This window comes from Gavialis gangeticus, unplaced genomic scaffold, assembly GCF_001723915.1.
Source record: "Gavialis gangeticus isolate Ggan-Ray unplaced genomic scaffold, GavGan_comp1, whole genome shotgun sequence".
Taxonomy (NCBI): Eukaryota; Metazoa; Chordata; order Crocodylia; family Gavialidae; genus Gavialis; species Gavialis gangeticus.
In genome coordinates this window covers 54337782-54348882 of record NW_017729004.1, presented here as the reverse complement: position 1 = coordinate 54348882, position 11101 = coordinate 54337782, and the positions used below count along the sequence as shown (strand labels likewise).

General features: G+C 56.7%; 1 protein-coding gene across 1 annotated transcript; it reads right to left on the bottom strand.

Annotated features, from left to right (window-relative positions):
• Nucleotides 1–92: 92 nt before the first annotated feature.
• Nucleotides 93–8682, bottom strand: CCDC114 (coiled-coil domain containing 114). The gene is given in 15 exon segments (XM_019508398.1): nt 93–726; nt 875–971; nt 1256–1359; nt 1657–1820; nt 2125–2293; nt 2376–2458; nt 3539–3673; nt 3903–4090; nt 4353–4420; nt 4968–5081; nt 5607–5729; nt 6222–6411; nt 7637–8082; nt 8084–8108; nt 8110–8682. Coding segments are annotated over 15 exon segments (2034 nt in total). The 5' UTR covers nt 8148–8682; the 3' UTR covers nt 93–636.
• Between the last annotated feature and the right edge of the window lie 2419 nt (nt 8683–11101).

The window sequence follows — 11101 nt, the reverse complement described above, 5'->3', positions numbered from 1 at the left end:
TCTGTGTACTCAGGTGAACTGCCCCAGACAGATCCCTTTTCATGCACAACCCCCACCAGCAGGAAGCAGCACTGCTCACACACGCGCACACACACGGTGTTGCTGGGGTCATTTATTGCTGCTCCATGTATGGTGACAGCAGATACAGCAAGCCTTGCCAGGGAAGGCAGAAACACAAGCCAGCCCCAGGGGCCCTTGTACCCATGCTGTGCTTGCCCTGGGAAGGCCTGCCAGGGGCCACACCAAGGATAGGAACTAGCTTTGATCCATGATTAACTGGGGGCTTGAATGAGAGACAAGATTGCCAGAGAAGGGGGATCCCAGAGGCCAGAGTCCCCCAGGCACTCAGGTCCTTGTTGACAGGCCAGGGAATCAGCCACTCCAGCAGGAACAGGGGTGGGTAGGCAGGCATGTGGAGCTATGGGCAGAAATGGGGGCTCCCTCCTGCACCTACAAGTCCAGGATACAGGCAGGTCAGGCCCCAGGTGGTGTTGCAGGGGAGGGTCCAGTCCTGGGGGAGAGGAGTGGAGACAGAGATGGGGGGCCCTGGCATTGGGATGGAGAAGCTGTCCTCACATCAATCTGCCCAGCACACTGGCTGTTCCATACCCGGAGCCTGAGACCTCAGCCCTCAGATCAAGACTCCATGGGGCGCAGTGCACCCCGTGCAGCCTGCTCTGGGTCCAGGCTCCTCTTGGAGGGAAGTGTCTCCTCCCGGCTCAGCACCTGGTGTGGGAAGATACATGGGACAGCATGTTACTGGATAGAACCCAGGAGTCCCGGCTCCCTGCCCCACTTACTCTAAACCCCCAGATCCCACTCCCATTCTAGAGCTGGGATAGACCCCAGGTTTACATCCCCAGCCCCTACTTACCTCCTGGAGGATGCGCTCCCTCAGCTCACTGTGGGTGAGGGGTCTCTCCTCTTCCTCACTCCCATCTGTCAGGGCCTCCTCAGTGTCATGGTCTTCCCTTCACAGGAACAGGAAAAGAAGCAAGTGAGGGGGTGAAGGGTGGGTACGTGCCCCATCACCTCCCTAATGACAGAACCTGAGTTTCTGAAGGACCAACCCACCCCCTTCTAATTTGTCACATTCCCCTTCCCACAACCAGGATAGAACCTAGGAGTCTGACCTACCCACACCCCACATCACCTCTCCTAACTAAGGTCCTGCAGGCAAGGGTGGCTCTGTCTGGGCTAGCAAACCCAGTAACCCGCTCTGTTGCTGTGGGGCTGTAGGAACAGGGAGCCTCACCTGGCAGTGGGAGGTCGTGGGGGGCGGGGCAGAGTAGGGACACCCTCCGTCTGCCCCAGCAGCAGCCGTGCTGTCTCTGAGGGGTCGTAAGGGTCATCAAAGTTCTGTGCAGACAAACAAAAGGAGAGCAAGGAAGGTTAGGGGGGGACCTACCCTGTGACACCAAGTCCCCTGTGCCCAGAGCCCACCCCACCATCTGGTACAGACCCATCCCCAATAACCCCCAACCCTCCTGCCTGGCACAAAGACACCTCCACGCCCCCTGCCTGGCACTGACTCAACCCAGATTCTCATCCTACATCACAGAGCCACCACCACTCTATAGAGACCCTCATCTGGCACAGAGACCACCTGGCACACACCAGGCTCTGAGCCCCCACCTGGCACAGGCCTGCACTCACCTTGGAGGCCAGGTAGGAGCGCATGGCCAGCAGCTCAGTGGCTCGTTGCTCAATCCGCCCCAGGAAGAGCAGCAAGGTGGAGTCACGCACCAAGATCCCACCCCCCAGCACCTCATCCAACCCTGTCCGATCACAGCCCAGCTCCTCAAACAGCTCCCTAATGCCTGCAGATACACAAGCCCAGTTATCTCCCTGCCTCAACACACATACACACCAACCCCCCCAGGACAGATCAGGGGAGCTGTGAGCCAGGACACCTGGGTTTTCTCTCCACTCTGGAAGGGCAGTGGGGAAGTAGGATCAGATTAGGGGAACTGGAACCCAGGATGCCTGGGTTCTCTCTTGGCTCAGGGAAGGAACTGCGTTCACTTGGAGAACTCTGAGAGCCAGGATTCCGATCTACCATGTGGGAGAGCCCTGGGGCCCTTACCAGTGGGAGCACACCCCAGCCCTTCCCCTCCTCCGTACCCGCCTTAACATGCTCCAGGGTCTGGATGATCTCCTTCTCCTTGGCAAGCAGGTGCTTGGCCTCCTGCACAACTGCCTCTTGCTTGGTCTCTACAGCCCGGAGCTCTGCCCGGTGCTCCTGCTCTGCCCACTCCTCCTGTGCCTGGGCTGCCACAATCTCCTGCTGCAGCTGCAGGGGTAGAGCCCACACAGCAGGGGTAAGAGGTTGACTAGGGCCCTGGGGTGCAGGGGAACAGAGCACAGGTCCCTACCTGGGCAATGTGCTCCCCCAGCCGCTCCAGCTCACTGTTCTGCTCATTGATGTAGTTGAATTCAGCGAAGTTTTGATCTTCCTCTGTGGGGAAACAGAGCATCAGAGACCCCCTGACTTGGGGAGAATGCCCCCCCCACACACACACTGCACCCCCAGCCAGGGGCAGATCCAAGGCAGGGTGTAGTCACATCCCCCTTTGACTCCTGCTCCACCCAAACTTTAAAACCAACTCCCTGAAGGAACAGCAGCATTTCTATTCTATTCAAATAACCCTGAGGGACTCAATTGACATCATGGCTCATTATCATCTCCCCAATTCCTTCTAATCTTTCTCCACTCCACAGGTGTTAACAACCTGATGTTCTATTAATCAACCTATCCTTTCTTCTGCAATTTTGCTGTCTGTTTGCTATTCCTAGTAATATCTCCCTTCTGTTTCACAGTTCTGCAGATGTTTTTAGCTCTAGCTAAACCTTTTAATTAATACAGGGGAACATTAACTCAAGTGTGGTCATATTAATTCAAGGAAACATTAACTCAGGTGTGAAAATGACTGACAGTGAAGTACTGGATGCACTATCAAGATGCTTGGGAAGACTGCATTTTGATTTACAAATCTGAATCAGAGATAAGATTTAAATATAATAACTACAGGCCTAATAAAATAATGTATTTTGACTATTTTTGCCTGTTTTGTTTGTGTTTTTTAACCTTTATATATAAAATCTGGCAAATCAGTGCATATTCTTACGAAGTTATATTTGCGTTTGCTTTGATCTTAAACTGAATAATATATAGTGCTAGCTCCATCCCACATTAGTAAGTCTTCTAGTTTCTCCTTAACCGGAGAAAAATGTGTGTTTTGTTATAGGTGATGGTGCACCACTATCTACACCCCCCTTTTCAAAATCCTAGATCTGCCCATGCCCCCAGCCTCTCCACTGACACCTCACCCAGCACCAATATAATGAGACCCCTAAAAAGACTCCCCTCAGCACAGAAACCCCCTCAACTTGCTGTTCAACCCAACATGGCCAAGGCCCCTGCCATGGGGCAGGTGCCCCCTGGAAGGGACAGGCCCCACCCCATGCTCAGTTCCAGAGCCAGCTGGTGGCCTGTCATAGGGTTGCCTAAAAGCCCTTTTCCCTGCTGCCCTGTCACCTTCTAGGAATTTCTCCACCAGCAGGTCCAGGTCATCCTCCCCCTTCAGCTCCCGCAGCTGCCTGAAAGTATCTTCATAGGACTCCAACAGCTCTTCCTCAGGGTCACGGCGCTTCCCCTCAGCCAACTCCTGGGCTGGGAGCACATAGCAGACACTCAGATCTCACAATATGTGCAAAATAGAACCCAGATGTTCTGGCTCCTAGCCCCTCTCCCCACTCTAACCCACTAGACTTCACTCCCTTCCCAGAGCTGGAACAGAACCCAGAAGTCCTGGTTCTGAGCACCCCGCTGCAAACCCACAAGACCTCCCTGACCTCCCAGAGCTGGGAGAGAACCCAGGTCTCCCACCCTCCCCCAGCACCTCTCTGCTGCCGGGCCTTTAGCGCCTCCTGGGTAAGGCTCCGCTCCTGTGCCTTGATGGTCAGGAATTGGCGAAGGCGCCTGTCGTGGTCCAGCACCCGCTGCAGCTCTTTCATCTCAGCCCCGTGCTGTGCCACATCCTTCTCCGCCTTTTCCCGCAGCTGCCCCAGCTTGGCCTGTGCCTCATCCCTGTGGGGCAGCAGTGTCACTGGGGACCCAACACTTCCTGGCTACAGAATGTGCTGGGAGGAGACCCAGACATCCCAGCTCCCAGCTCCAACCCATCCCAACCCGTTTCCTCCCTGAGACAGCATAGAACCAGGGGTCCTGGCTCACAGACCCTGCTCTAAACCCCAGGGGGCACGTGGTGTCTGCACAATCAGTGATCCACATTCCCAGTGCCTGGGAGGCCAGTATGGGGTGCTGGGGTCAGAGCAAGGCCGGGCCCTACCTGGCATCATAAGCCATGGAGGACGTGGCGATCACAGCACCAATCTCCTTTCGCTTCTCATGCACCTCCTGGGAAACACAGAAGGGGGTGTCGGCCAATAACATCCTTGCATCTTGTCCTGGGGCTACAGTGGGATCCCCCCAGCCAATCACACCCTTACATCCTGCCCTGGGGGCACTGTGGAGACATCCCCAACCGATCACACCCGTCTCCTGCCCCACAGTGGCACAAATGGATCTTCACTGACCACCCACATCCTGCCATATCTCACCAACTACAAAATGGGTGTTGCAGCAGCCAGTCAGATTTCTCTCTTCCATCATAAGATGTCCTGACCAATCACTGCCCTCAACACCACACCAAGCCCCACCTCAGCCTACCAGGACTCTTCATTTTTCTCTCCTCCCCCTTGTGCTTCTCCCTCAGCCCCAATCAGTGCCTCAGTTTCCCACAATAAGCTTGGCAGTGCTTGCCTGGATCCATACCACTAAACCGCAGAGGCTAACTGCCACCACCCCTGCCTTAACTACCAAACCCCATGCCCTTCCCAGAGCTGGGGGAACCTAGCCCAAGCCCCTTCTGCCCTCCTCCTCTTCCCCCTGGGCATGCACTCACCCTCTCCAGCCGCCGGCAGAGCTGCTCAAAGCGGCTGTGCTCAATGCGCATGGTTTCCAGCTCCTCACGCAGGTGGGCATTCAGCACCAGCTGGGAGTTGAACTTGGCCAAGGCCTGCAAGGAGAGGGATGAGAGGGGCACAGTGTATGGGGAATCCCAGCACTAGAGAATGCCCCCCACTTTGCTCATCCCAGTATTCACTCTTCTGCTGAAACTATAGCTCCTGCTCCCATTCCAGAGCCAGTGACAGGACCTACGAGACTGTATCTCAGCTCCCTCCTCACTCACACACTCCTGCAGCTGCTGGGCCCCTGCTCTCTGCCAGCTGGAGATCCTGCAGCAGCTGCTCCTGCTCCTTCCTGACCCTGCTCCCCTGCCAAAGCTAGGAGAGAACCCAGGAGTCCTGGCTCCAGACCCCACTGCTCTAATCATCGTACCAAACACCACCTCCCAGAGCTGGAATAGAGCCCAAGTATCCTGACTCCCAGCCCCACTTCCCCCACCTCTTGAACCCATCAGTCCCCACTTCCCTCCCAGAGCTACAATAGGACTCAGGAGTCCTGGCTCGCAGCTCCCTCCCCACAACATGAACCCACAAGGCACTTCTGCCCAGCTGCTGTGTCCCTCTTGTCCCCTTACCCTGTTCAGCTGGTTCTCCAGGGTCTGCACCTTCTTCTGTATCCGGGCTTTGTCCCGCTCAGTGATGCTGGCACTGCCCACATGCCTCTGCAGCTCCGACAGCCGCTTTTCCCAGCTCTGGATCTGCCAGGCAAAAAGGCGGGCACCAGGGCCCATAAGATTCACATAGTTCAGCCAGGTGTGCCCCCTGAATGCAGCAGTGGCTGCTGGGTAATCATCTGTAGTGCACTGCGGGATGGTCCCACTGCTCACAACCACTTGCCCATTCACTGGGGAGAGACCAGGTATTGCTGCCCACAGCACTCAGGGATGCCCCAGAGCATCATGCAGGGGACTGTTGGTAACTGCCTGAGAGCTACAGTGAAGTCTTCTATCCCATCACCAAGGGAATGAGAGATAATAGAAGCCCAGGAAGAGCCAGTCTGGTCAGCACAGCACATTCCCCCACTGTGCTTTCATCTGCTAGACCCCCACTCCCATCCAGAGGTGGGATAGAACCCAGGTGTCCTGGCTTCCAGCCCCACTCCTCTAACCCACCACACCTCAGGACCCCCACCCCCTGTAACCAGGGTAGAACCCAGGCATTCTGGCTCCCTCTCCCAGCCCAGCTGGTACCTCCAGATCCAGACATGCCACTGTCCTCCTCTCCTGGGCCACCTGCTCCTCCATCCGGTCCTTGTGCTGCAGCATGGTGCGCAAGCTGCCTGCCTGTGCCCGCTCCCGCAGCTGGTGGGCCCTGCTCTCTGCCAGCTGCAGCTCCTGCAGCAGCCCCTCCTGCTCCTTCTCCAGCCTGTGGATTTCAGCCCTGTCCAAAACAAGGGGCTGGCCAGCTGCAATGGGTGGCAGGCAGGGGTAGTGGGGCAGGGAGGGGATCTTGGTGATATGGGGGGGTGCCAGATTGTGCCACTGGTGGATGATGAGGTCAAAAGGAGAGTGCCAGGCATGAGAGAGAAAGAGAAGAGGAAGGGGGACCCAGGGCTAAGACAAGGAGAGGGCAGAGTAGTGATGTGTGGCAGCAGTGAACTGGTGGATTGTGCTGAGATCTAGGATGTTGTGACTACCAGGGTGCCCAGCAGGGCAAGAAAGTCTCACTGCATGGTTGTGAACATGGAGTCCCCATGTGGGCACAGGATGCCATGTGTCAGATACCTGAGCTGACCATCCATGTGGGTGAATGTGTGAGCTTGTTCACAAGGGTGAGATTTGGTGGGCTTTGGATCTTGAGTCTGAGTGATCTTATGCACATGTAATCTTATGAGTATGATCTCATGTGTGCAGTCTTGTATACAAGTGTGACCTGTGCATCAGAGATCCCAGTCAAGCATGTGTATCGGAGATCTTGTGTAAGTGTGCCTGTGTATGTGCTTCTGTGTGTATGCAGTCTTACATGAGATTGCAAGTTGTTGTGCATGTATGGTCTTGTAGCTGAGTGGGTGTGGAGCCTTGTGCATATACAATCCTGGGTGTGAGTACAAGATCTCAGATGTGATCTTGTGCGCAAGTGTGGGATCTTGTGCGTCACAGGCCTGTCACTGAGTGTTCGCAAGATTCTGTGCGTGTGACCTCATTAATGAATGAATGTGAGCATGCAGTCTTGTGAGTGCAAGTATAAGGGAGGTCATGTGCACCTGATGTCCCTATAGTGTGTGAGAGATCCTGGCCATGAGCCTGCAGGTAAGCGTGCAGACTGATGCGTGAGACCTGGTGAGGGTATGTGAGCAGCAGATCTTATGTGAAAGATCTCATGTGAGTTTGCATGACCTTGTGGGTATGTAATTGTGATGGTGTGTGCGCGTGTGTGTAAGTGCCTGTGTGCAGTGCAGTGCAGTGACGCAGCCTGGTGTGGAGGGCTGGTTCCAGGTGAGTTACTAGGGGAATGTGTGTGATGTCAGTGATACATCAGCATTCTAGGGGGAGTGTATCTGTGCTGCCCAGTATATGGGAGGCACAGTGTGTGTGTGCATGCGTGTGCCATGTGCACCTGATCCTGCAGGCATAGTACTGGGCCCCTCCCACCCAGGGATACATACAGCTGCCTGCGGATGGTCTCCTGTGACTCCTGGGCATAGGCACGACGGTCACCCTCTAGCAGGCGGAACTGGCGTTGCAGCTTGGCCAGCTCGCTCTCAGCTGAAGGGCCAGGAAGAGCCACAGGGAGAGGGGCATCAGAGAAGGGCTCTAGCCACGGTCCTGCCCACCATGGCCCAGCCCCTCCCACACATCCAAAATGTGGCCCAACTCCCTTGAAGCCCAGCCATATGATGTCATGCCAAGACCGCATGATATCACACCAAGGCCCTGACCCATCATGGCCCAAATCCTCATACACAAGACCCATGATATGCCAAGGCCCACTGTGGCCACATGACATCACACCAAGCCCATGCCTGCCACATCCCAACCTTCTCACAGGCAGCCCACATGACAGCACATTAAAATCCCATGACATTATACAAGGCCCTGTCTGCCACTGCATAAACTTCCTCATGCCACGGCTCCAGGATCATGCCAAGATCCCATGAGATCAGAGCATGGGCCCATGACATCACAAGATGATACCTGCCACGACGCAAACACCTTATGCCCAAACCCCAAGATATTCTATCAAGACACTGCCCCCACAACGTTCCCTGACTCCTCCCACCAGATATCCTTCCCCCCGAAGCTGTTCCCACCAGCGTCTGGAAGCCCTTCTCCCACCCCAACCACCCCGGGGACCTGGCAAGGGACACAATACCCACCTAAGGGTGCTAAGGAACTGCCCCGACCCAGGTGATTGCCACAGACCCGGGGGGAATAGGTGGAGATCCAAGACATAATGCAAGGTAGTCTGTCCTGCTGGGGGTATGGGGTGCCTTGGTGTGGCGAGGTTATATATGGGTGCCCCATGGCCTATGGGGCAAGGGCTGGCTGCCAAATTAAAATCTTCGGGTTATCTGGGGCCAGCTGGGAGGAGCATGAAAAGGGGCAGAGCTGTGCAGAGGCCCTCACGGGCTGAGAATTAAGAGGTGGGGCATCATGTCCCTAGGACAAGGATGTGACAGGACAGGGCCCAACAGAGGTCCTGGGGCAAAGCCATTACCAATGCCATCCAGGTCCAAGTCACTGCTGTCAGAGCGGTTGCTCAAGGCAGAGCGGTGCAGCGGCATCTCCTCCTCCTCACTGATGTGGGGGCACAAAAAAGGGAGACAGAGATTAACTGGGTACTGTGGAGTTATTCCTAGGCTGCTGGTCTCACTAAGGGCATCTTAACAGGGGTTTATATCAGGGTGCTCCATGCAGCACAGGGCACCACATGGGGGGCAGACAAGCAGAGGCGTCTGGTTTGACACTGGAGCTCTCTACACTGCCTCAGAGGGTGGCTGCTTCTAGGACACAGCACAGTAGGTATGAACAACACCTCTCACAAGCCCTGTGCTCCCAGGGAGCTGTGTCCTTGAACTTAATACAGAAGCTAAAGGAGCTCGGCTGGGCTGAGGGAAGGGGAAGCATTGGGGATGAAACTGGGGCAAAATAGCAGCTGGTTCACACTGTGCTTGGGGGTTGGGGTGGTAGGAAAGCTGGGGGGCTGTTTTGGGGAGAGGGTGATTTCTGGAGAGGGCCGGAGATTTGGTGCGAGTCAAAGGAGCTAGTTTAGGGAGAAGGTGTCAGCTCAGGGTGGGTATGGGGCAATCCTGTTCTCAGCCCTTCCTAACCCTGCCCTCCCAGGAGCCTGGAGCAGGGGATACCTGGGTCTTCTGTGGATGGTCCTTGAAGGCTGCAAGCGGGCACTGTCAGAGGAAGGGGGAGGTCACAGTCTCCAAAGGGTGCAGGAGAGTCTGGCACTTGTTCCCTGTCTCTGCATCACTCACTCCTCCAGCCCGCCTCCAACTCAGTTGTTGGTTACAGTCTCCAGGCAGCAAAGGTACCTCAGCCTATGGAGAAGCTGGATGGAGCCTGGGGGCAGAGCCAGACAGGGGAGAATGGATGTAGGCTGAACACCCCTCCCACTACCCTCTCCCTTCCCCCCATAATCCCCCTCCCTTCACACCCCACCCCAACAGCCCTCCAACGCCACTTCTCCCTGGCTGCCCATCCCCACTCCTCTCCCATGCCTCCATAGTCCCCATCACCCCCTTCAGTCCATCCCTAGCCCGCCCATGACCTCTCTTCTCCCCTTCCCCACTCCAGCCTCATCCATCCATATACCTTCCACCCATGTAACCCCCAACCTCTACCCCTACTCTCAGCCCTAACCAAATTCCTCCCCCCCCCACTTCCTTCAGTCCCACACTCCCATGCCACCCCTTCCCTGGACACCCCAGCTCTGGTGCAGATGACAGGGGGTGGGGAGGGGGGAGGATTTAGGGCATGGCAGAGATGGGACATGCAGAGTGTGGGGTAAAGGAAGGTGATGCCCAAGCGTGCCCATAACCCTACCCTCATCCCAAGGGGCACCGCAGCCTGGTAGGGGCCACTCCGTCCGGACAAGCAGCACCATCACTGCTCAAAGCAGGGAGGAAGATTCAGTTCAGCTGGCACCACCAGTCATGCCAAGGCCCCATCACAAGTCTGCGGCATTAGACCATGCCAAGGCCCCATCAGATCATGCCAAGGCCCTGTCACATGCCTGCACCATAATGCCAAGGGTAATGCCCAGGCATCTGCTCATGCCGAGACCCAATAATGCACAAACCACTTTGGGAGGCTCCAGTCCCATCACATCCCCAAGCCACAGTAGCTTATGCCATGGCCACATCAGACCTTTGCACACCAAGGGCCCATTAGGTCAGATCACACCAGGGCCCCATGGAGCCACGTGTAGGCAAGATGCCACAGGAAGGTGCCAGGTCACAGGACCCCAGCAAGCTGGGTGACACCGCAGCCCCCCTGGGTCAGCACATGGTACAGAGAGTCACAGCCAAGCCCAGGGTCCCCTGGGCCACAAAGTAGCAGTGCCCACCCCAGGACACAGCATGGTCCCAGCACAGCAGGTCATGCCAGGGCTATGGCAGGTCACATCAAGGCTACAGCAGGTCTCGCCCAGCTCAGTGCGGGGGGAGGGGAGGGGAGGGAAATCTCACCAGGTCAGGCCCGACGAGGCCAGCTGTGACCTCCTACTGGGGAGGTGGAACCCCCCTCCTTCCTAAACAGGACCCAGGCGCGACATTTCACATGCGCCAAGCCAACGCCTTCCCCTCCCTTCGCCAAAGCCCAGCAGCCGCCTAGGCCCCGCCCCTTGCTTCTCCCGCCATTTGCTTCCCCTTCGGAGCGCATATTACGCATGCGCGTCACGCCGCCTGGCTGTGTTGGGCGGAAGGGGCATGAGGCCGCCCAGGGATTCCCGGGCGCGGGGAGGGGTCGGCTGGGTGCCCGCGGCAGCTCATTTGCATGCAGCGCCCCACGAAGCCTTGTGGGCGGGCTGCAGCCACGTGAGTCATAGGCCAGACTCCCCCGGCACGCTACAGCCCGGCCCAGGAAGCTGCCAAACCACAATCGCCCCCCCCCCCCGTCTG